The sequence below is a fragment of the Xenopus laevis genome, chromosome 1S (assembly GCF_017654675.1).
Source record: "Xenopus laevis strain J_2021 chromosome 1S, Xenopus_laevis_v10.1, whole genome shotgun sequence".
Classification (NCBI taxonomy): domain Eukaryota; kingdom Metazoa; phylum Chordata; class Amphibia; order Anura; family Pipidae; genus Xenopus; species Xenopus laevis.
In genome coordinates, this window is record NC_054372.1 from 13,396,636 (window position 1) to 13,423,367 (window position 26,732).

The following is a 26,732-nucleotide window of genomic DNA, read 5'->3' on the forward strand; positions in this document are numbered from 1 at the left end:
ATGTGTGTGGGGCCATCCGACGGTTTTCCCCGATCTATATCTGGCCGAAAGTCGGCCAGATCTCGATCGGGCAGGTTAAAAAATCCCATAGGATCGCAGCCGCATCTATGTGTCTATGCGGTCCCATGATCTGACGACCCGTATCGGATGCATTATGATCTGATCGCTGGGCCGTAGGGCCCACGATTGGATCAGCCCGATATCGCCCACTTCAGTGTGGACATATCGGGGAGAGATCCACTCGTTTGGCAACAAGGGACAAACGAGCGGATCTCTATGTCTATGTCCACCTTAAGAATAAAGGCTAAAATATTAGTCTGTGATGATGGAACATGGAAGGAAATTCCATAGAAAAGAAGCTAGCGCAGTCTTGATTGCATTTATATGAAGTGTTAATGAGTAAGATGTTCCATCATTAGAAGCGTGAAATTAATGCTTGGGTGAAAAGGAATAAGGTCAGAGCTATAGAATGCTATTAATACAGATATGGGGTCCCTTATCCAGAAACTTACAAATTTCACACAAAGTACATTTTAAACAAACATTTATTTTTTTTAAAACTATTTTGTTTTTCTCTGTAATAATAAAACATTTACTAAACCCACTATTGTTTTGCGACCAAGGATTTTTTTTTAAAGAAGTGTTACGGTTTTGTGATCAAAAGTACGGGTCCCAAGAATTCCAAATAATGCGTCCTATACCTGTATCAGAAATACTGTATTTTACAGGTACTTTAGATATTGATTGGATATGTGGAGTTTAATAATATTTAAGGCAGTTTGTTTTTATCTAGTTTTTAATTTTTTTTGTTTAAGCATGCTTTGGTTATTGAGTATATTGGTAGGCACAAAGCAAGCCTTTGTAATACTCACCAGAGAGCAACATCATACCTCCCAACATTTTGGAAGTAAAAAGAGGGACAAATTTTTTTTTCCCGCATGTAGCGCAGCAATTTTTTGACCACACCCCCTAATTACCATGTTTCTTTTACAAAATTTATGAAAGTTTGAAAATATTTCTCCTTATCTAAACTGTGTTTTTGTGTCTCAAAATTGTTACAAAGTATCTTATTTGCACCTGTTAGTTGTTCTGGGCTCTCTGCTAAAAGCCAATTAAGTGAGAAACTTTGTTTCTTTTTCTGGCTGTTCATTGCAGAGAAAAGAGGGACTTTCCAGTACAAATTAGGGACTACGGGTTGAGCTGTCAAAAGAGGGACTGTCCCTCCGAAAAAGGGACAGTTGGGAGGTATGCAGCACTTTGTTATTCCTCAAAATCCAGGTATCCCGCTCAGAAAACAAGACTTCTTTAGACTAGAGGGCTTAACGCAAACTACATCTGACTGCAGCCACATAATTTTCACCTACCGTGCATAAAATTTACTCTTTGTGTTCCTTATAAATCATTAACATTTCATGGGAGTGTTAACACTGTTCAGTATAAATATTTCCATTTGTTTGAAGTGGTCATATGGGGTGTAGTTGTTTCAATAAATATATCGTAGTGTTCGTAAAAATACAGGAATGTTTGTGTTATCTCTTTGAATATGATCCATGTACTATCTATTGTGTTAGATATTCTTTCCATTGTTGCCTCTCTGTCCATTTATCAGTATGAAAAGCCTGCTGGAAGGGAAACCAGAATTTGGAAAACAAAAGTGATCCTGTCAAGAGAGGATGTGAACTACAAAATTTAGGGAGCTTCCTTCCTTCCTTGTTGTTGTGCACATATATATATATCTCTGAATTGCTTGATTTTTGTATTATTTTATTATGTATTTAAAATTGATATACCATTTGGGGATAACATGATGTCAATGTTTCACCTTAAAATTATTTAGAAAGTTTACCTTTAATAAAAATTAGGGATGCACGGAATCCACTATTTGGGATTCGGCCGAATCCTTGGTGAAAGAATCGGGTGAATACCGAACCAAATCCTAATTTGCATTTGCAAATTAGGGACAGGAAAGGAAAAAGTAGAAAAGAATTCTTCTTTTGTGACGAAAAGTCACGTGATTTCCGTACCCGCCCCTAATCTACATATGCAAATTCGAATTCGGTTCAGCCAGGCACAAGGATTCCGCTGAATCCTTCTTAAAAAGACCTAATCCCTAATCGAATCCTGCATTGGGTGCATCCCTGATAAAAATCATACCTGTGTTGTAGAACGTTACATATAACCAAAGTACAATGATTGCTGTTCTGCATGTTTGGAATTGAGGTAGTAAGTACAGGTTTGGGATCCAATATCCGGAAACCTGTTATCCAGAAAGCTCAGAATTACGGAAAGGCATTCTCCCATAGACTCCATTATAATCAATTGATCCAAATTTTTAAAAATGATTTCCTTTTTCTGTGTAATAATAAAACTGTAGCCTGTACTTGATCCCAACTAAAATATAATTGATCCTTGTTGGAAACAAAACCAGCCTATTGGGTTTATTTCATGATTCCATGATTTTCTGGTAGACTTATCATATGAAGATCAAATTACAGAAAGATCCCTTGTCTGGAAAACCCCAGGTCCAGAGCATACTGGATAATAGGTCCCATACCTGTACATTAATTCCAAATATCTGACTGAGTACAGTGCAATCCCTCTATAGAGGTGTCGTGCAGGTGCAGATATTGGCAGTGGAAAGTCAGGGGAATTGATGATCCTTTTATTTTCCCTTATGAAACTTTCTATGCAAATAAATGAGGAACCAAACCAGCGTGCATGACTTCTGTCAGCACAGAACCTTATGGTTGGGTGAGTTACTTTGTTTCCAAATAGAATACAATATAGTTGTCACTGTATTTTGAAAGTCCTACAACGTTTTTAGGGCATTATTGACAATGAACATCCCTTTTTATATTCTGCGATATGCAAAGTGAACTATTTGCTTTTCAGTTTTGGTAATCAATCTGCCTTAAATTAAACACAATCTGCCCTTTTACCTACCTAATTTAATAAAATCCTGCATTTGTTTGCATCTACAACCTATACCCTATATTTTTTGTTGTTGCTTACCTTCTTGATGGAAGAGTTTCCAGTACTTTAGGTTGATGGCCACCAGGGTATTTACTCCACCAGCAGAGAAGTTGAAGCAGAGGAATTGCTGACACTTCCAGTATTTTTAGTTTTGAGCCAAAACGCTCACCAAAGCACCCTGAGGCTTAAAAGTACTGGCTCTTGTCAATATGTTTCCCATGCAAATAAATATGGGGCTGCTTTGGGCATTTCTCCATTGGCCAAAGTATGACTGGGGAAAACACACTGTGTTCATCATTAGCCCAAGAACATACAGAAGTGCCGCCATTTTCCATGTTGATCTTACACTTCTGAAGGGTGTGGGAAGATTCTGTGTTGGCTAATTATACTGCTACTTGTAATTCAAGAAATTTGGGCTGATACTTTTCTAGTTAAGACTCCTACATCTGTTGTATTGCATTAGTCTTTAGGCAGGCAATCTGTACTCTTGAGTACTCATGTCTGTGTTGGAGTAAGATTTTACAAGGTTAGACATATTTATATATATATATATATATATATATATATATATATATATATATATATATATATATATATATATATATATATATATATATGTATGTATATGTGTGTTTATTTAGTGATTCCCTTTGTAAACATTATTATAAACGTCCATCTAAGTGGCGCTTCAAATTTTACTCTTTAGGGTAAGGCCACACGAGGAGATTCGGGGAGATTGCCTCGTTTTTTGAGCGACTATCTCCCCGAACTGCCTCGGTGTTTTTCCCCATAGGCTACAATGAAAAGTCGCCTGCGCTAATGCACACGCAGCGATGCGTTTTCAATAGTTGCCCAAACTTGCTTCAGTGAGGCAACTAATCTTCCCGAAAAGCCTTTCTACCTGCTAGAATCTAAATGGCTGGCGGAATGGCACTGGTAGAGCCTTGTTTTCCAAAGTCGCCCGAGTGAAGTGCTCAGAGTGCCATCCCGCCGGCGATTTAGATTCTAGCCGGCGAGATGGCTTTTTGGAGAGATTAGTCGCTTGAAGAAGAGGCGATTTGTCAACGGCAAATAAATCTCCCTGTATCTTACCTAGCAGGCTTCCTTTCCTGGCAGATGAATTAGAGCTCACTCAAATAACGGATTCCAGTATAAACAAAATGTAACAAAATAACTGCCTTTTGCACAAATCCTGCATGTAGAGAGACATGATATCTGGTGATTTTAATTTTAATTTTTTTTTAGTAAACTCTAATACATCTTCTAGGCAAAAGGTATAAGATATATTGGATCTAACTGTTATTGAATATCTGACACCCAACTGCTGCATGAAGACAGAATGAAGAGAAACAGATGCTGAGAGAGGAATAGTGAAGATAAACTTGATTATTTCAGAAACCTTACAGAATTTTTAATTGATTTCAGTATGCTGAAGCTTATATTAAATTTTACTTTTTGCGATAGTTTCTCTTTAATCTTCTAAGGAAGAAAAGCTTCTCATGCATGTCCTATATAAATCATTGTTTTTGGCCCAGTACAACCTATTATCAATAAAAATACCCAGGTATTTATATTCCTCTACCATATCTACAACAGCCCCATTTATACTGACTGGTTGAAGATCAATTCTCAACTTTCTAAAATCCACTACTTACTAACCACATTTAAATGTAGACAGTTTGCAGCAAACCACCCAACACAACTGTCAATTACACTTCTATATTCAGCATCCTCTCCGCCTCTGATACTGGCCACAATTACAGAGTCGTCTGAAAACTTTTGTAGGTGATATAATTGTGAAGAGTACCTAAAATCAGAAGTAAACCCCCAAAACCCAAAATTTAGTATGTGTGCCTACTCTCTGAGGTTCAGACTTAGCTTCTGTCAGGGCCCGAAGGCGCAGTTTGGAGTGCGGACCATGGAGGAAGCAACTAGGCAAACACAGTTTGTGGTACAAAGGGTTTAGGCAGAAGAATCGTCGGTCCAGGCAGCAAGATAACGTGGTCGTCATTACAGGCAGAGGTCGGTCCGGCAGCAAGATATCAAAGTCGAGGTTTCAGGCAAAGGTCGAAGATCAAGGAATCAATAGTAAGCACACAGGAACTCAGGATAGAAGAACCTATACTCGGGCACTGAGAGAACCTTCTGGCGACCTTAAATAGGTGGATTTTCGCCCCAAAATGCGTTAGATGACGTCGCAGGACGTGCGCCAGCGTCTGCACGTTTTGGAAGCCAGCGTCTAAAGGATGCGCCAGCGTTAATACGCTGTGCGAAAACGCCAGCGTCGCGCTGGCGTCTGACGGCCGCATGGCCTCTTCTGGGCGCCGCCATCTTGGACGCGCCGAGGACGCCTTACAGCTTCTTCTCTCAGCTCTTGCTTGCCCTAGATTTCTTGTGACAAATAGGATAGGTTGAAACACATTGCGTAAAAACCAGGGCCCAGCTGGAGTCTGCAGGGAACAAGGAATACATCAGTTCTGATGCTTCTCGGCTTTGACCCTCACTCCCCTTAGAAGGGATAAACATTTCAGGTGACCTCAACCATCAAATTCTCACATCTCCTTTTACATCTATGGCGAAGAAAAAGTAACGCCTCTTCATTGCACAGCTTGTTCAGGTTTCATTCTTTTTACATTTATATGAATTCGTTGCTATGAGATGGGGCTTGAAAGGTTGTAACTTTCAGTTGGAGCGATCAATTCCTTTGACTAAAGAGCTCCATGAGTAAGTTGGACAACTTGTAGTGTGCTTGAAGGTCATTGTTTCCTATGGGGCCAGCTGAAGTACAGGGAATCTAGATGCTTGAGATCATTATTAACCGTTATTTATACAGCACCAGAAAGTTATGCAACTCTTTGCAATAGTATTACAGCAAACAGAAGAATTACAAATATGGGCTGGACAATCCAATAAGAAGATCGTTTATAATCATTGCTTTGGCTGCACTATTGGGGTGGGGTTTTTTTCCTCTATACAAAACCAAAGGCATGATTTATCATGAGTCTTTAAAGAAAAAAAAAAGGTAAATTGTGTAATAAAATTATTTTATATCCTGAAACTGTTATTAAAGGAAATTTTATACCACATTTTGCTTCTGAAAGTACAGTAACCTTTCAAAGATCTATTGCACTCCACTGATATTGCTAAGAGAGAGTAGTGTATATTCTCCTTTCTTGGGTTGAACAGTTAAATTATTTACTGTGCCTGCTAATAGAACATTGAAGTGGAAATTCAATGACCATTTGTAGAGGCTACGACTAGACTGTCCCTTGGCCAGCAGTTTTCTAACAATGGATCTTTTCAAATTTTTTGTTTCCATTCTATGTGGTGACTTGTTCCATTGGCTGTATGGTTCTCTGCAGGTCTTGGCTCTGTCGTTCACAGTAGATTTATTTAGTTATTGTGTCCTTTTCAAACTACTTCCAAGTCCTGTTATGTAATGGGATAATGTGAGCTATTCCCTCCCGTATATGCTTTCTGTGTTCTGAGCTACGAGTTGCTGAAAGCCAAGGCAAGATTACTGCTGTGTTTTATTGTGTTTATTTGTAGATCTGCACGGAGTAAATTATAGTACAGGTATAGAATCTGTTATCCGGAAACCGATTATCCAAAAAGCTCCAAATTACGGAAAGGCTGTCTCCCCATAGACTCCATTTTATCCAAATAATCCAAGTTTTAAAGAATAATTTCCTTTTTGTCTGGAATAATAAAACCGTACAATGTACCAGATCCTAACTAAGATAAAATAAATCCTTATTGGAATCAAAAATAGCCTATTGGGTTTATTTAATGTTTATATGATTTTCTAGTAGATTTAGGGGCAGATATATCAAGGGTCGAATTTCGAAGTGCAAAAAACGTCTAAATTCGACCATCGAATTGCATCACTTCGATATTCAAAGTTTTTTTTAATCGAATTTGGCCATATTTGGTCAAAGTCAAATCTTTCGTTCGTATGATGATATCCTTCGGATCGAACGATTTTACTTTGACTTCTAAAAACTTAGCCAAATGTTGGCTATAGGTTCTAGGAGGTCCCCATAGGCTAACAGCAATTTGGCAGGTTTAAGGGGGTCAAACTTTTTTAAAGAGACAGTACTTCGATTTTCAAAGTCAAACTTTTTTACTTCGAATCAAAGTCAAATTTAGGCCTATTCGATGGTCGAAGTACCCAAAAATTCATTCCAAATTCGAAGTTTTTGAATTTGAATATTCACTTCGACCCTTATTAAATGTGCCCCCTAAGGTATGACGATCCAAATTATGGAAAGATCCATTATCTGGGAAAACCCCAGGTCCCGAGCATTCTTGATAACAGGTCCCATACCTGTAAAGTGATTATCTACTGGATGGTTTCAGTTTACCAAGATTGGTAGTTAAAATGGTTGTTCGCCTTCCAACACCTTTTTCAGTTCAGTTGGTTTTAGATGGTACTCCAGAAATATTATTTTTAAAATTAATTTCTGTATTCTATTTGTGATAGTTTTTCTAATGGTTTAGTTTGCTTAATTTTTACCTTCTTTTGTCATTCTGAAGCAGCTCAGGGGGGGTGCGGTCGACAACTCTGTATATAATAGCAGAGGATCTGAAAAGAAAGAGGAGTAATCAAAAGTAGCAATAAAAATTTATTTTTAGCTTTAAAGAGCATTTATTTTTTAGATGGTGTAAGTAACCCCCGTTTGAAAGTTGGAGAGTCCAAATAAGAAAGTAAATAATTCAAAAACTATAGAAATTAAATAATGATCAATTGAAAAGTTGGAATAGAATTGGACATTCTATAACATCCTAAAAGTTAGGTTTAAGGCGAACAATCCCTTTAATTGTGCATGGCCACAAACCATTGGTCTGCCTGACCTGATATCTGCCAGGTTTAAAAATCCTATCGGTTTATACAGCATCAGCTTGTTCATACAATTCTCTCTAACTTTGCATTAGGAAATCTTAGCGATGTGGAGATAGTGTTGAGTTGGGTGAGAAGTGTGGTTTTGTGGTTGTGTGAAAGACAGATCAAGAGCTAGGGAGGCCTTGTATTGAACAGTAATGGTAGAGATTCTTTTAGTTCTTTAGAAATTCAAATTTTTATCTGATATTTGTGCCCATTGTTCCCATATTGTTTTCAGTGGCAATTTGTTGATTGTAACAGTTTGTTATAAAATAAAATTGACGCTAAATGATTAATGCACATGTGAAATAAACGGATCAGCACAAATTCTGGTTTGCATTAGAGGGTTGACATTGAAAGATGATTATAACTTTTTTCGGACTGTTTCTCTCAGACATTGTGTTTGAGCTTGATGCAGGTCATTCAGGCCAAATTTGTTTCTTTTTCTGATAAGTCGGATCAGTAGTGACACTCATCCTCTGCAATGTGTCTGTTAGATTGGTGAGGGATGGAATGCTGCTGAGTAGATGAACACTCCGTTTTGATATCCATATGTGAAGTGGTTTTTCCTTTCCTGAACAAAAGGTAGAATTGTGAAAGGGGTGTACACAAAGATGGTGATATTTTTAAAGAAAAACTATACCCCCAAAATGAATACTTAAAGGGATACTGTCATGGGAAAATATGTTTTTTCCAAAACGCATCAGTTAATAGTGCTGCTCTAGCAGAATTCTGCTCTGAAATCCATTTTTCAATAGAGCAAACTGATTTTTTTATATTTAATTTTGAAATCTGACATGAGGCTAGACATATTGTAAGTTTCCCAGCTGCCTTCAGTCATTTGACTTGTGCCTGCACTTAAGAATGGAACTACTTTCTGGCAGGCTGTTATTTCTCATCAGTTAATAGAGCATTTGTTTTGTTTTTTTAAGATGTGATCAGTGACCCCATATAAAAGCTGTAAAGAGTCAGAAGAAAAAGGCAAATAATTCAAAAACAAGAAAAAAGAAAAAAGGAAGGCCAACTGAAACGTTGCTTAGAATAAGCCATTCTATAACAAAGTTAAAGTAAAGGTGAACCACCTCATTAAAGATTAGCAAGAGATTGTTTTCATGATTGTAGTGATATCTGAAATGGTTTACGATACAAGTATCAAACACTTAGATGCAGCTGAAAGATAGATGGAACTGAGGATTTGGTGAACAAAATGCTTGGAGAAGTTGTTCTTTATAAGGACCTCAAAGAAACTGGAGGCAAATAAAATGTACAAATGTGATTTTCTTCCCTTGCCCACAAAGTATATTGTTCCACAGGCGTTCTTAGGCAGTCAAACTGCTTGTATTAGGTTTTTTGGCGTTTATTTTGCCATTTATCAGAGAGAGATATTTCACTCTTACAGGGGAATGTCATCTATCTCCCTGTAGTTAAAGGGGTTGTTCACCTTCCAAACACTCTTTTCAGTTCAGTTGTTTTCAGATTATTCGCCCTAAATAAAGACTTTTTTCCAATTGCTTTCCATCTTTTATTTTTTACTGTTTTTTTTGTTTGTTTTTTTTTAAAAAATTTGAATGTTTGTGTCTCAGTCTGGAAACTCATGATCCAGGAGCAGATTCTGAACTGTTACAATTTGCTACATTTAGTTGATATAATTAGTTGATACATTTCTCAGCAGTATCTATGGAGTATTAGTAACTATTGTATCAATTCTAACAGCTGCCTTTAATGAAACTCAGGGATTCTGCTAAGCAGGGACAAAGATAACATTTGTATCAATTTAGAACAGTTAAAGAGTCGGCGACCCCCCCCCTCCCAGAGCTGCTTTAGAATGTAAAAAATGAAACTTTACATACACTTCAATATTAGAAAAACTATCACGAATAGAAAATAGAAAGTAATTGGAAAAATGTGATTTTTCTTTTCTGCCACACCCATCCCTAACGCACTGCACAACTGTTTGTTTTATTTTACGTCTTCTAAGTTTTATATGTGGAGCAGAAGTGATTACATTTTGTTATTTTATGGTGCACAATGTTCATTCAATCCTTATAATGGGCATAGTTTTCTCTTGGGTTAAACAGTTAGTATCATTAAGCACTAAGAATGTCCTTTATACATGGGACAGCATCCAAATGCTGTAATGAGCTGCGACTTGTTTTGGTGAGGGCTAGGATGATTGTCATCTGGCTTATGTAAATATATTTGTGGTCTTAACCCCTGCATGAATGCCTTCCATCACAATCTACATATAAATATCTTTTATGCAACTGCTACATAGAAAGAGTAACAAGAGCCCAGGAATACAATAGTTCAGGTAATTATGGAAAGTGACAATGAGTTTGCCACCCACTGAAACTACCCTGCTAGCACCGTATTTCCTGCAAATCTATGGATAATTCATATGCATCACAGTATCCTCCAGTCAAAATGTCTACAGATGGAGTTTTTGGCCCCTTTTCTAAATTTGACTCCTGGAAACTGGAGGTGCAAAACATAGTGGTGCTTATTTATAAACCGTGGGCAAATTTACACCTGGGCAGTAACCCATAGCAACCAATCAGTGATTAGCATTTTTAGGCAGCTGCAGGTTGAACACTGAAAGCAATCATCTGATTGGTGGCCGTGGGTTTCTGCCTAGGTGCAAATTTGCCCAGTGTTTATAAATTACGCCTACTAACTGCATATCTTAAAGGAGAAGTAAAGGTTAAAACTAAAAAAGCCTTATCCGAAAGGTCCACCTAAACAACATGAAACACATTAAAGGAGAAGGAAAGGCTAAAACTAAGTAAGCTTTATCAGAAAGGTCTATATAAATACACCAGTAAACCCTCAAAGTAATGCTGCTCTGAGTCCTCTGTGTGAAACACTGCATTTCTTTCCTTCTATTGTGTACACATGGGCTTCTGTATCAGACTTCCTGTTTTCAGCATAAACCTCCAGGGCTAGGGCTTGAGCATGCTCAGTCTTCACCCACCCCCCTTCTCTGCTGTAATCTGAGCCCAGAGCTATAAATAAGATAATCTATTGGCAATAAACTGCCTCAATAGCTTTCCTTCTCCTTTAAAAAGAATAAAGAAAGAAGTTGAAATTATTTGGGCAATGTAAAATGTCGACAGCATCAAAAGCTTAAGAACAGAAGGAGGAACTGATGTAACTTTCTCTGTCTTGGATAAACAGCGGGTGACCATTTAGACATTTCTGCATTTTGAAAACCTTGCTGATAGGGTGTTTGTTTTGTATTACCCTATTCCTTTCTACATCGTTTGACAGGTAGAGGTCCATTTATTGAATTTCAAATTCATGTGAATTTTTTTTTAATTTGTATAAATTCGAATATACTCAAAATTCGATTGGGTGGTTATTTAAGAAAAAAAATCAAATATCTAAAACTCGAGCGAATATTGCCGGCCCGAAAACTCAAATAAATTCAAATTAGACAAAACACGAATTGAATTTTGCCTCGAATGTCAGAAAGGCTATTGACATCCTCAAATGGGCCAGTGGAACTCTCCCATTGACGTATAAAAGAACTCAGCAGGTTATAGGTGGTGAATAGTCAAATTCAAATTATTCCCAGGGTAAAGGTTTGGTAAAGTTCAAATTTGTGAGTCCCTTAATGTATTCCACTGTATTATCTTCGTCATAGTTACATTTATTTTTTTTTCTCATTTCCCCCAAAGGGCAGGTTAACATCCTGCTATGAATGGTGATTCGAGTGTAGGGGTGGTGACCACACCACCCCCAACCAATCCTCCTCACAAGGAGAAATACTTTGACAGGGTTGACGAAAACAACCCTGAGTATCTGCGAGAGAGGAACATGGCTCCAGACCTTCGCCAAGACTTCAACATGATGGAGCAAAAGAAAAGGGTCTCCATGATACTACAAAGTCCTGTAAGTGCTTGTGGCTTTTATATTGATATCGAGTGGTTGTGAGATGTTTTTTTTTCTGTACTCTGTTTCTCTCACTCTAATACAGTCCCATTGACTTCTTGTCTGGAACCACATGACAAGTATTCAATGTCACGGGAGATACTGATCTAATAAAATCTAGCAGTAAAGATAGAAAGAGCTGTTTACTTGAAGGATCTGTTATAATAATCCATTGCACAAGTAGCTTTAGAGCATAAAATTATGGATCATCAGCCTGGGTCCTTTGAACATCTTAAAGGGATTCTGTCATGATTTATATGATGTAGTTTTTATTTCTAAATTTCAGTTTACTCTGCAAATAATTCACTCTACAATATAAAATGTCATTCCTGAACCAGCAAATGTATTTTTTTTTTTCAGTTGTAATATTGGTGTGTAGGTGCATCTCGGGTCATTTTGCCTGGTCATGTGCTTTCAGAAAGAGCCAACACTTTAGGATGGAACTGCTTTCTGACAGGCTGTTGTTTCTCCTACTCAATGTAACTGAATGTGGCTCAGTGGGACCTGGATTTTACTATTGAGAGCTGTTCTTAGATCTACCAGGCAGCTGTTATCTTGTGTTAGGGAGCTGCTATCTGGTTACCTTCCCATTGTTCTGTTGTTATGGTGGCCATAGACACACAGATCCTGTCGGATCCCGCCGGAGCCCATGGCACATCGTAATCGGATCATTCGGCCATACAACTCCAACTTGCAGTAAAGAGTGACTGACGTTTATCAGAGCACAAGTCACATGACTGGGGGCAGCTGGGAAACTGACAATATGTCTAGCTCCATGTCAGATTTCAAAATTAAATATAAAAAAATCTGTTTGCTCTTTTGAGAAGATTTCAGTGCAGAATTCTACTGGAGCAGCACTATTAACTGATGTGTTTTGAAAAAAAAATGTTTTCCCATGACAGTATCCCTTTAAAGTATGGCCTCCCATACAGTGTTGTAGGTAGAAGGTGTCTGTTTATACAAAAAGATGCAGGAAGCTTATATTGTGAACCTGGGTTGGTGTCATATTTAATATGTCTGCATCTGAAGAAAACAAGAATAACATAAACACATGCGTTCAATTTTCTTTTATAACTTTGACCTGTTTCTCGTCTAACTTAATTTAACAATGTGAAATGGTGTGATGTGAGTCTGTTAATATTTCACTTCTACGAGGTACCAGTTTGGCTTTGCCCAGCTACTGTTCAACTTAGTTTGGTGCTTAAACATTCTTCAAGCTGCTTCTGTGGCCATTGAGCAGGTTAATTGCTCGGAACAAGTTCATACTGGAAATGAAAAAAACCTTGAGGCTGTACTTTTACTTTTAATTTAACCTGAATTTGTGAGTAGCATATTAAGTAGCAGAACTGATACAGCAGTTGACTTTTGTTTAAAGGAGAAGGAAAGGCTAAAACTAAGTAAGCTTTATCAGAAAGGTCTATATAAATACACCAGTAAACCCTCAAAGTAATGCTGCTCTGACTCCTCTGTCAAAAGAAACACCACATTTCTTTCCTTCTATTGTGTACTCATGGACAAGATCTAAATCATCAACCTTTGAATTCCACAAAACAGGCACAGTTTTGTTCGCCCTGACCGTACCCAGAAGCCCTTGGTCCGCCCAACATACCACCCATTTAACATAGCTATCTGTTACTGTACCATTCTGTTAATTAATCAAAAGGAGAATTCATCCCCTTCGGTGCTAAAATCCCTCCCCTGTGTTCTCCCTCCTCCCCCCGACCTTACTCCCCCCCCCTGGGCAAATGCCCCTAACTTGTTACTGACCCCTCCATGCAGTTCCTCTCCTGTTGAGTTGAAAGCAGCCATGTTTGCCCGTGCGCTCTTCTTTCGGTATTCGCTGGCATTTGGTGGTGCTTGCGCAGTAGAGGGATTTATCAGTAAGGATGTACTGCGCATGCGCGGAAAGTCACAACGTTTACGAAAAAAGAAATCGAAAACTTAGTGGCTTTCGGGCACATGTGTAGATCCTTACCGGTAAATCCCTCTACTGCGCATGCGCCACCAAATGCCGGCGAATACAGGAAGAAGAGGCTGCCGTGAACTCAACAGGAGAGGAACTGCACGGAGGGGTCAGTAACAAGTTAGGGGCATTTGCCTGGAGGGGGGTGGGGAGGTAGGTCAGATGGGGGGGGGACCCAGGGGAGGGATTTTAGCGCCGAAGGGGTTGAATTCTCCTTTAAGCAATATCAATGCTGCAATTTTTTGGGGGGTGTTGTAGATTTATACATACCGTCCCTTTAAATGTTGTAAAAGAGCAGTTATTGAATAAAGCGCCAAAAATATACCGTACTCCTGTCTCTGTTTTTTTCGTAATGCAGTAGGCATGCACCGAATCCACTATTTTGGATTCGGCCGAATCCTTCGCGAAAGATTCGGCCGAATACCTAACCAAATCCAATGCAAATTAGGGGTGGGAAGGGAGAAAAAAATTCATTCCTTGTTTTGTGACAAAAAGTCTTGTGATTTCCCTCCCCCGTCTCAATTTGCATATGCAAATTAGGATTCAGTTCAGCCGGGCAGGATTCGGCCGAATCTGAATCCTGCTGAAAAAGGCCGAATCCTGGATTCAGTGCATCCCTATAATGCAGACAATGTCCTCTAATTGCCAGTGTTGCTTCCATGTCAACTATTCCATCTGTTTTTTGCACTGACTCTTGGCAGCATTCTGCTACTAAGGACAGAAAACGAATAGTCTTGTATGTTTGGCAATATAGAAGTGTTGCCTCTCCATCACAGCGATGCCAACAGGCTCTGGAGTCATTATGTAGAATTGTAATGGAGGAGGAAAAAGCACAAAGGTAGTCTTTTCTTCTCCTGGTGCTGATCTGACTAATGTCTTGTAAACCTTGTTTAGCTTCATGGTGATTCGACTGCCTGTACACTACAAGCTCTGCTTTTTTGCTATGGTCTTAAAGGGGACGGTCACCCATTAGATTAACTTTAAATTAGATTAACTTTTCAGATGGTTTTCATTATTTATTGTTTGTTTTTATTGAAAATCATTTGGTTATTGTATATACAGTTTTGCCTCCTGCAGTGGAATGCCTGTGACTGCATGAATATGGTACAAATGCCATATTTTATATAATGAACTTATTGCACGAGGCTAAAGTTTGAGCTTGTCAATAGCAGCAATGATCCAGGACTTCAAACTTGTCACAGGGGGTCACCATCTTGGAAAGTGTCTGTGACACTCACATGCTCAGTGGGCTCTGATTGGCTGTTGAGAAGCTAAGCTTAGGGCTCGTCACTAATTATCCAGCAGAAAATGAGCTTCCCTGGCTGTAATATAAGCTGATGCTACAGGTTTGCTGATTATTCAATTCTGATGCTAATTGCACTGGTTTCTGTGCTGCCATGTAGTAATTATGTGTATTAATTACTAATCAGCCTTATATTGTGACATTTCTATTCTATGTGTACTGTATATTGTGAGTGGCTCCCTAAGCTCAGTAAGTGACAGCAGCACAGAGCATGTGCAGTGAATCAGCAGAAAAGAAGATGGGGAGCTACTGGGGCATCTTTGGAGACAGATCTTTACTGCTAAAGGGCTGTGGTTGCCTTGGGCTGGTACAGAAGCACAAAACATCATGTACAACATTTCTAGCTACTTCTTTAGTTAGGCTTTAGTTCTCCTTTAAGTGTTGGTGTCTATGCCTTTCCTCTTGCAAAGTTCGCCAGCAGGTTTTTTGGAGTGGAAAAAGTGATAATACAGATAACATACAAAAACAATAAACGACCAATACAAGAGGTAAAGAAAGCCCTGCCCAAACAGTGACATACATCGGGAATCAATTGGTGATTATCTCCAACCAGCAGCTGACCCCAGCAACCAATAACCAGATTGAGTGCAAGAGCAGCTTTATTGCTGTTGTTCTTTTCAATTGCTTATCTTCACTTTCAGACCCTCTCAAGCTGATCTTCCAAACTAATGTGTATCCTGTGCTTGAATGGCTGCCCCCATGGCTACACAGCAGCTTGTTTATATAAACTATAGTAGTACTTATCTGTTATCTACTGTGTATCCTGTGCTTGAATGGCTGTCACAAACAAGGGAAAGTTGTGCTCACCACTATATTATTTTTTAAAACCATTAGGCGGGGGTGCAATGAGGGTGTGACCACAAAATACATATAGTCAACTACAAGAGTCCTCTGCACTCAACCCATTATCAATATATTTAAGACAGAGACATTTTGTGCTACTTTGAAAGCAGCTAGTAAGTTGCAGGTAAAACTTAGTCCCTTTGTAAAATTTATAATTAAGCAATTGAATTCTTAATGAATCAGATGAAAATTAAGCGTAGGACTGGCCAGATATGGGATGACTGACGTAGTTGGCCAGCTTAAATATATTGCAATATATGGACAAACAATCCCTGTGTTGTTTAAAGGGTAAGGCATTTTTCAGTAGCAGTATGCACAAATGTCTCTGTCTTAAATATATTGATAATGGGTTGAGTGCAGAGGACCTCTTGTAGTTGACTTGAATGGCTGTCCCCATGGCTACACAGCAGCTTGTTTATATAAACTATAGTAGTACTTATCTGTTATCTACTGTGTATCCTGTGCTTGAATGGCTGCCCCCATGGCTACACAGCAGCTTGTTTATATAAACTATAGTAGTACTTATCTGTTATCTACTGTGTATCCTGTGCTTGAATGGCTGCCCCCATGGCTACACAGCAGCTTGTTTATATAAACTATAGTAGTACTTATCTGTTATCTACTGTCTATCCTGTGCTTGAATGGCTGCCCTCATGGCTACACAGCAGCTTATTTATAACAGTAGTAGTAGTTTTACCATTGCAGGGCAACACTGCATTATATTTGTATTACTTTAAAACAATTTCATTTTTTTATGTTACTGATCTTTTAACTGGGATTGAATAAAAAAGGAGACATCAGTCTTCCTATGTCTCTGACTGAGCACAACGGCCAGGTTTCCTTCCTTGACTTACACTTAATGATGTCTATGTGGGCTTTCTGCAAGTGAAAACTATAAGACTCAATAAAACAAAACTTTGATAAAACTGTTTATTTTTCTCACAGGCATTTTGTGATGAACTTGAAACTTTGATCCAGGACCAATTCAAGAAAGGCAAAAATCCTACAGGTTTATTGGCATTACAGCAGATTGCAGATTTTATGACCACAGGTGTACCAAATGTTTACCCTTCAGCTCCTCAAGGTGGAATGGCATCTCTAAACTTGAGTAAGTAGTAAAAAGGAATAAAATAAACCAAACTATAATGTGAAAACTTAGTGGTTCCAGCCTTGTCTTGTGTTTCCTGTAGATGATGGCAGTTTAAAGGAACAGTTCAATGTAAACATAAAACTGGGTAAATAGATAGGCTGTGCAAAATAAAAAAAAAATTCTAATCTAGTTAGTTAGCCAAAAATGTAATGTATAAAGGCTGGAGTGACTGAATGTCTAACATAATAGCCAGAACTCTACTTCCTGCTTTGCAGCTCTCTAACACTAAGTTAGTCAGCAACTTTAAGGGGCCACGTGGGACATAACTGTTCAGTGAGTTTGCAATTGATCCTCAGCATTCAGCTCAGATTCAAAAGCAACAGTTATGACCCATGTGGCCTCCCCTCAAGTCACTGATTGGTTACTGCCTGGTAACCAATCAGTGGAAACCAAGAGAGCTGGAAAGCAGGAAGTAGTGTTCTGGCTAATTATGTTAGACTTTCAGTCACTCCAGCCATTATACATTACATATTTGGCTAACTAACTATATTAGAAACATTTTTTTATTTTGCACAACCTGTCTATTTACCCAGTTTTTATTTTTACACTAAACAATTCCCTTAATACAGCAAAATCAAAATGCTCAATCTGCCAGTATACAACTTTATATACACCCTTTGGTTTTTTTTTTAAAGTTGACCATACATTCCCAAAATTGGTCAGGCAGATTTGACCCTAATCGCTTACCATTTGGCATGTATAGCAAGTTGTCTGGTTGTTTAGTCAAAAAAGTTTATTATTCTATTGGATTGCATCTTAACTGGCCTAAAATTTTTTAATCAATGTACATGAACAGAAGCTTCGGCTCCTTTCATCTTTCGATTGCGAGGGCAGTCAGGAACTGTTTTTTTTTTTTTTTAACTGTGTTTTGGAAGTCAACGTTAGGTTACCCAACACATCTAAATAGTCCGACCACAGAAAGAGATTTTCTAACCGCTAATGTATGGTAAAGTAGAAATATTAAGTCACTTCCTCAGAGCTACACTAAAGCTTTACATGAATATAAGAGGGAGAGACATCTTTGGTAGTGAACAGTTTGTCTAAGATTAGGTTATATTCCCCTGCAGAATGTTGCATGTAAACTTTAGATATCTGTTTATAGATACATCAACACAACCTGTTACTCTTATCTGTATTTGTGTGCACAGCCACTTAGACTATTATGAGCAGAATAGGTAATGTATATTAACACAGCATCTTCTCTTCTGTTCTCTTCTAAGGCCTTGGTATGGTGACACCTGTGAATGACCTTAGGGGTTCAGATTCTATTGCGTATGAAAAGGGAGAGAAGCTTTTGCGCTGTAAACTCGCAGCATTTTATAGACTAGCAGATTTGTTTGGATGGTCACAGCTAATCTACAATCATATTACAGTGAGTATACATTTACTTTTTTTTTGTTTTTGTTTTTTTTTTTTAGCAGACTTAAGGTATGGTCAGATTACTGAAAGATCACTTATCCTGAAAATACCAGACCCCAAGAATTTTGCATAATATATACCAGTGATCCCCAACCAGTAGCTTGTGAGCAACATGTTGCTCTCCAACCCCTTGGATGTTGCTCCCAGTAGCCTCAAAGCAGGAGCTTATTTTCGAATTTCAGGCTTGGAGGCAAGTTTTGGTTGCATAAAAACCAGATGTACTGCCAAACAGACCCTCCTGTAGTCTGCCAGTCCACATAGGGGCTACCAATAGCCAATCACAACCATTAGTTGGCACCACCCAGGAACATTTTCCATGCTTGTGTTGCTCCCCCTCTCTGCTGGGTGCTATGCCAAAATCAAACCTGTAGAATTCATGAAGGACCCGCACTCCAATATTTAGTGAAACAATCAGTATTTATTCATACTTGTGCATCCAATGTTTCGGCAAGGCTTGATAAAGGCCCGAATACGGCCGAAACTTTGGATGCACAAGTATGAATAAATACTGATTGTTTCACTAAATATTGGAGTGTTGGTCCTTGATTTTATATATATATATATATATATATATAACTATCAGACAGTGCCCGCACTCAGTCAAAGACGAAGCCAGAGGTGCACGACCAAGCTTGTAGTTGTGGGACCGAAACGTCGGATGAGATGTGTGAATAAACCAACACTTGTTTTTACCTAAATAATAAAGAGTGTGCTGATCTTCTATTCAATATAAATAAATAAATATATATATATATATATATATATAAAAAATCCGACGTTTTGAATGCCAACTTTACTCTTTTTCTCATGGATAACAAGGAAAAAAAAGTTTTTTGTTATACTTGAGAGAGTAAAGTCGGTGTTCGAAACATCGGATTTTTGTGTGTGTAGCCCAGGTTATTTAAGTCTGCGGCATAAATTTGAAAGCTTTATTATATAGTCTAGTCTGATCAGTACGTGAGTTTGTCAGTGTGCCTTGCACCAATATTTATGCTTTTGTATACGGATATATGGATTGTCCTCTCCCCTGAGCTGAGGGCCTGGGCTGGAGCACCTGGGCCATGTTTCTATTTTGGTGAGTGATTCTACTATATTTGCTTAATACTTAGAATACTATTGGTCCAGACTATTGTCTGTGGCATCACTACAGGTATTGTGAAGTATTTGATTGCTGTGCCATTTATTGCCTTATGGCAAAAACTCCCATGTTTGATTAATAGAGGAGATAAGTCTATCCTTCAATGTTCCATGCAGGAATTATTTTTCCGAACCCCAACAAACAAGTTTCAGTGCACTCTGTAGTTGCCTAGCACAGTCTTTGTTCACATGCCCTTTATTGTGAAGGAACAACAACAACAAAAGTCATACCTCTAGAACAATGTGTGTAGGATTATACTTTGAAGTTCAGAACATCACATAGATGCTCTTGATGTGTAGTAGTCAAGTAAATAGTTGTATAGGTGTCTGTATTTATTTGACCAGTTGCCATTCATTTATTGTAAAGTGTGTTAAAGTTCCATTCTGTTTCTGTGTGTAGGTCAGAGTAAATTCAGAACAAGAATACTTCTTGATTGTTCCCTTTGGACTCCTGTACAGTGAAGTGACAGCATCAAGTCTGGTAAATATTACTCTTTGCTGGTTTTAACTACTTTAGGATTATGGTGTATCTTCTCTATTGTAGCCTCAAAACCAAGCTAGCATATATACTCGAGTATAAGCCAACCCGAGTATAAGCCAAGGTACCTAATTTTACCTACAAAAACTGGGAAAACTTATTGACTCAAGTATAAGCCTAGGGTGAGACATGCAGTAGCTACTGGTAAGTTTCAATAATCAAAAAACCCTCTAAAAAAAAAAAAAAAAAATCTGCAGGCTGTAGCATTTGCTAAAGTCTGTTTGACTAAATTGGCTCATATTTGTATTTATTTTAGTCAGCAGACAAATTATTATTAATATACAGTAATTCGTTATTTAACTTACCAAGTGAGTGGAAGATTTGCAATAAAAGAAAAAATACAATAATCCTGCCTGCAATGGCTGGCTGCGCTTTTAAATTGTAGATTACTGACTGCACTTGCAGCCAGGCAGCAGCCACCAGGACCAGGCAAACTGTCAAAATGATCTGTGCGCGCTGTTGCTCGCTCAGTCCACGTCCACTCTCACAGGTGCGAACAGCACAGCCCCGTGCAGTGACGTTGTGTGCACACGCGGCACGTAATGACTTAATTCCGCACGACCAGTAAGATGTTCGTACAGGGCCTGTTCTCTCTACTCTCTCCTCATTCTTCTTGGTGAGAGATTACGAACAAAGTTGCGGGCCCCATCAGGGGTGCAGGGGCATGGGGGACTCTGGTCAGTAGCGCAGCCATTCTCGTCGATCAGCTCATACTGACTTGAGTATAAGCCGAGGTAGACTTTTTCAGCACATTTTGGGTGCTGAAAAACTCTGCTTATACTCGAGTATATACATTACTTTCTGGTAAGTAACCCTATAACTTGCAATGTTTAACAGGATGTTCACCTTCCAGACACTTTTTTCAGTTCACCATAAACAAAGACTTTTTTCAATTGCTTTCCATCTTTTATTTTTTTACAGTTTTCCCAAAAATTCAGTTTAATGTTCGTGTCTCTGGGGTTTCAGTCTGGCAGCTCAGTGATCCAGGAGCAGATTCTGAACTGTTACAATTTGCTAAATTTAGTTGATACAATTCTCAACAGTATCTGTGGAGTATTAGCAACTATTGTACCAATTTGAACAGTTGCCTTTAATAAAACTCAAGGATTCTGCTCAGCAGGGACAAAGCTAAGAAATGTATCAACTAAATGTATCGATTAAAAAACGTTAAAGCAGCAGTCCCCAACCTTTTTTGGACCAGGGACCGGTGCAAAAAATTATTTTTTTTGTTGTTGCAAGGGTCGGGGATGGGGTAGGAGGGGTCAGGGGAGTGGGCAGGGGTCGGCAGCAAGTTTGGATGCGCCGGCGTTCAATTCAGCACGCCTCGTTTTTGTGGGCTGTGCTCAACGTCCCAGTGCAGGAGTGGGCAGGGGTCGGCAGCAAGTTTTGGCGCACTGGCGTCCAATTCGGCACGCCTCGTGCAGGAGTATCCGCGGCCCGGCGGTTGGGGACCCCTTCGTTAAAGATCTGCGACCTCCCCCTTCCCAGAGCTGCTTTAGAAGGTGAAAAATGAAACTTTACACTTCAATATTAGATAAACACAGATATAAAATATAAATGAACTGGAAAAAGTCTTACTTTCTGGTGAACTGTCTGAAACCAACTGAACTAAAAAAACAATCCCTTTAAATACATGTTATATATTTTTCCGTTACCATGTAGGTGAAGATCAATCTGCAAGGGGAGTTGGTAGATCGTGGCAGCACAAACCTGGGAGTAAATAAAGCTGGATTTACATTGCACTCCGCAATTTACGCTGCACGACCAGATGTAAAATGTATTGTACATATACATACTCCAGCTGGGGCAGCAGTGAGTATTGAGCTTTTGTTAGGTTTTTTTGTGGTGTATCCATGTCTCTGTCTAAGATGTACATGGTGTTGTGTTTTTTGTATCATTATGTTGGTTTGAGAAAACCATCGACTTCATCTTATTTTTCCACTTCTTCTTAGCGCCCCCATTTTCTAAGCGCTTCTCACAACACCCAAACTCTCCGCACTTCTTTGTCCTTTAACAGATCGGGTTGCTTGGGTTGGCAATCCGAACACCCCAATTTATCCATTGACTTTGAGTGGGAAGATTAACATGTTGAATCTCTATTGGTGAATAAATACTATAAGAATCTGGGGTGTCTAATTATATAAACTATATTAAACAACACTAAAACGCATTTAGGACTTAAACCCTCCAGATGCTTAGACTTTAATTAAGCATCGAGGGGTTTAAGTCCTTAAAGGACCAGTAACATAAGAAAAAAATTGTTTCTACTTAACGAAAAAAACCCACCAAGAAACTTTTAACTTTAAATTCGCAACGTTTTTATTAAGAAATAACTTACCGATTCGCCGCTTGTGCCCCTCTTCAGAAGCGGCGACAGGGCAATCCATCGTGCGGTGCTCGATTTCTCCTCCCTGCCATCTATAGGAGATGGCCAGGATGGAGAAATCGAGCGCCACACGATGGATTATCGCCCTGCTGCCGTTTCTGAAGAGGAGTGCAAGCGGAGAATCTGTAAGTTATTTTTTAATAAAGACTTTGTGAATTTAAAGTTAAAGTATCTTGGTGGTTTTTTTTTCCGTTAAGTAGAAACAAATTTTAAAAAAATTTGTTTTGTTACTGGTCCTTTAATGCTTTTGGTATTGTTTAATAAGATTTTCAAACTGCTGACTTTTTTCCTTTTTTGAAGTTGCACTCGCCAAACTTAAATCGCTTAGTCGTGGGGTCACCCCGAATTAAACAACGTCATTTGTTGGATGCCCGAAAGTGTGAGGAGCTAATAACAGCCATTCAAATTTCGCCCATTGACTTTCAATGGGGAAATTTAAATGTTAGATGTTAGAGCTCTGAAGTCACACTTGCCAAACTTGAATAACATAGTCATGGGGTCAACCCAAATGAAAAGGCGATATTGGTTGAATGCCCAAAAGTGGGAGGAGCTAACAGCATTGACTTTGAATGGGGAAATTTAAATTGCTGCCACTTTTACAGCTTTCAGGCCACACTAACCGAACTTGAATCACACAGTCATGGGGTCAAACTGAATTAAAAGGAAATATTTGTTGGATGCCCCAAAGTGGGCAGAGCTATGAACAGCCAATCCGATTTCACCCATTAATTTTCATTGGGTGAGTTGAACCTGCTGCCATTCTCACATTATTAACGCCAGGGTCCCAAACTTTTCACAGTTGGTCACTGGAGGATTAAGGTTAAAGGTTACAAAAAGTTGGTGGAGCCAACAAGAGCCAATCAGATTTCATTCAGTGAGTTTACATGTTTTTCAAATTTGTTCTCAAACTTCCCTTTATAGTTTGGGATTGTTGCTTGGAATTTTTTTGGCTAACTGAGATCTAGTAATATAAGTTGTATTCTTTTTTTCTTTTTGTTTTGTGGTTTTTACCGAAGCTTTGTAGAATTTTTTCAGATCCCATTAGTTTGTGCTGTTTTTTCTCTTTCAAAATCCTCTTTACCGCTTCCCACAATACGAGTGTCTTGTAACCATGAAGTTGGATTGAAGAAAACTGGAAAGGTTAACACGAGTAAACCCTTTTATACATACACAACAGCCTTCCAGCAGATGTGCTGGAGACTAATTTAGTGTGGGAATTTAGATGTGCCTGGGATGATTGTGGGAAATTTTAAACACCAGTAATTTATTAGTTAGACCAGATGGTCTTTTTGTTTCTATGTCAAAGTTAAGTGCAATACAACTTTTAGGGGCAGATTTAGTAAAGATCAAGAAAATTCAAATATACTAATTTTTTTGGGGGGTGGGCAAAACACATTTTCGGGTTAAAAATAAAAACTCAAATTATTTGAGATTTATTATACCTCGACCCTGGAAATCGATGGAATCCAAAAATACAACACTTAAAGGAGAAGGAAAGGCTAAGAAAGGTCTATATAAATACACCAGTAAATCCTCAAAGTAATGCTGCTCTGAGTCCTCTGTCAAAAGAAACACAGCATTTCTTTCCTTCTATTGTGTACTCATGGGCTTCTGTATCACTAGGGCTTGAGCATGCTCAGTTTGCTCCTCTATCCCTCCTCCCCTCCCTGCTGTAAGCTGAGCCTAGCGCTATGAGTGAGCAGGGAGAGACTCAGACAGGAAGTGATGTCACACCAAGCTAATATGGCAGCTGCTATCCTAAACAAACAGAGAGAGCTTCTAGAGCTGTTTACTCAGGTATGGTAAAGCATTCTGTAGAATAAATACAGTGTTCTAGCTTGCACTATTGTGGCTAATCTATTGGCAATAAACTGCTTCAGTAGCTTTCCTTCTCCTTTAAACCTGTCAAGGTACTGTAGAAGTAAATGGCAGGGGTCCGTTGAACTATTTGAAGATGTTGATTGTAGCAATGAGTCAAATTTTTGTAAAGTTTCGCAGCAAAAATGATGCCCTATAGACTCCAATGGGGGAAAAAAATGTTGCACGTCGAAAAAAAACAGACGCACAAAAAATCAAGGTTCGAATTTCGTTCAAATTTGATTTGAGTTTTCAGATCGGTAATATTTGTTCGAGTTTTAGACATTCGAGTTTTTTCTTAAATAAGATACAATTCGAGTTTTGAGGTCATTAGAGTTCATTCAAGGTAAAAAAAAAAATCAAAAAAAACCTCGACCGTTGATATATACCCCCCCCCATTCAATACATGCTTGAATACATACTTGCCTTTAATTCCAGCCGGTTTCTTAAGATAATTGTTGTGACATTTGTATAGGTCTCTGCAATGAAATGTGGACTGTTGCCACTTTCTCCAGAAGCACTATCGTTGGGTGAAGTAGCTTATCATGACTACCATGGCATTTTGGTAGATGAAGAAGAAAAGGTACTAATTCAGAAAAACTTGGGACCAAAAAGCAAAGTGAGTATTTCTTCTTGTATTTTTCTGTATTTTATCTTAGAGTTAATAGTGTTGTCTTCTAGCACTATGCTTTCTTTCCATGTAGGTGCTTATTCTACGAAATCATGGTTTGGTGACGATGGGTGAAACTGTAGAAGAGGCATTTTATTATATACACAATCTGATGGCTGCTTGTGAAATTCAGGTAATTTATATCTTGCATGAATGTCTATAGTGAATGGGGGATGAGCAGACTTCTATTTGAGTTTGCTTCTTGAAAATATGCTACTTTACTGTATTTGTAAGATTTGTACCTGTAAAAGCACATATGTGATTTGTACTATGTATATAAAATAAAACTGTAGTTGTTCCATGATGGTGTTAAATATTTCAGGTACGCACACTAGCCAGTGCAGGAGGCCCAGACAATTTGGTACTATTAGACCCTGGAAAATATAAAAAATCCCGTTCACCAGAAGCTCCAAGTGGGGAAGGAAGTGGACTGCATCCAAAGTGGCTTGTTGGGGAGCAGGAATTTGAGGCACTCATGCGTATGCTGGATAACTTGGTAAGATTTTTCTTTTGATTAACAGTGACCTTAGGGTATCCCTAATAAAAAATTACTTCTACATCTGGTACGTCTACATCGTAAATCCAACATGGCTTTTAAAGGTTCTCCGTGTTAAACATCTATGCTTAAAGGGATTCTGTTAGGATTTTTATAATGTAGTTTTTATTTGTAAATTAAACTGTTTACACTGCAAATAATTAGGAATGCACCGAATCCACTATTTTGGATTAGGCCGAACCTAATCCTAATTTGCATATGAAAGTTAGAGTGGGAAGTGGAATACATTTTTTACTTCCTTGTTGTGACAGAAAGTCACGCGATTTCCCCCTCATTTGCATATGCAAATTAGGATTTGGTTCGGCTGGGCAGAAGGATTCGGCCAAATCCTGCTGAAAAAGGCAGCATCCGGGCCGAATCCTGGATTTGGTGCATCCCTACAAATAATTCACTCTACAATATTTATTTTCATTCCTAAACCAGCAAGTGTATTTTTTTAGTCGTAATATCGGTGTGTAGGCGCCATCTTAGGTCATTTTGACTGGTCAATTGCTTTCACAAAGAGCCAGCACTTTAGGGTGGAACTGCTTTAGGGCAGGCTGTGGTCCACGGCGAGTTTTTTAAAAAGTCTACCGATGTGTAAAAACGCTAGCGTATTGTGCCATTGTGTAAACTTGAAACCGATAGCATATTTACGCATCGGTCGGCTTTTTAAAAACAACCGCGGCTTGAATCCGCACGTGTGTCCTTGCCCTTAGGCTGGAACTGCTTTCTGGCAGACTGTTGTTTCTCCTACTCAATGTAACTGAATGTGTCTCTTGGATTTTACCGTCCCATTGTTCTGTTGTTAGGCTTCTGGGGAGGGGGAAGGGAGGTGGTGATATCACTCAAACTTGCAGTAAAGAGTGACTGAAGTTTAGAGCACAAGTCACATGACTTGGGGCAGCTTGGAAACTGACAATATGTCTAGCCCTATGTCCGGTTTCAAAATTAAATATAAAAAAAATCAGTTTGCTCTTTTGAGAAACTGATTTCAGTGCAGAATTCTGCTTGAGCAGCACTATTAACTGATGTGTTTTGAATTTTTTTTCCCCCCATGACAGTATCCCTTTAAAATTTATCCCAAACATCCATATAAGGGTAAGAAAAGCCCATGTAAGAAATGTTAAAATTCAGTGGTCATAC

At 38.7% G+C, this 26,732-nt stretch overlaps 1 protein-coding gene across 8 annotated transcripts in view; it reads left to right on the plus strand.

Annotated features, from left to right (window-relative positions):
* add1.S (adducin 1 S homeolog) overlaps positions 1-26,732 on the plus strand; it is a 72,896-nt gene that overhangs the window by 10,069 nt on the left and 36,095 nt on the right. For all 8 annotated transcript variants that reach the window (XM_041573430.1, XM_041573424.1, XM_041573423.1 and 5 more), the window contains 8 exon segments: positions 11,533-11,746; positions 16,840-17,002; positions 18,265-18,416; positions 20,001-20,081; positions 21,801-21,950; positions 24,857-25,000; positions 25,086-25,184; positions 25,374-25,547. In XM_041573430.1, the coding sequence (XP_041429364.1) occupies positions 11,552-11,746; positions 16,840-17,002; positions 18,265-18,416; positions 20,001-20,081; positions 21,801-21,950; positions 24,857-25,000; positions 25,086-25,184; positions 25,374-25,547 (1,158 nt within the window). In that variant the 5' untranslated portion in view covers positions 11,533-11,551.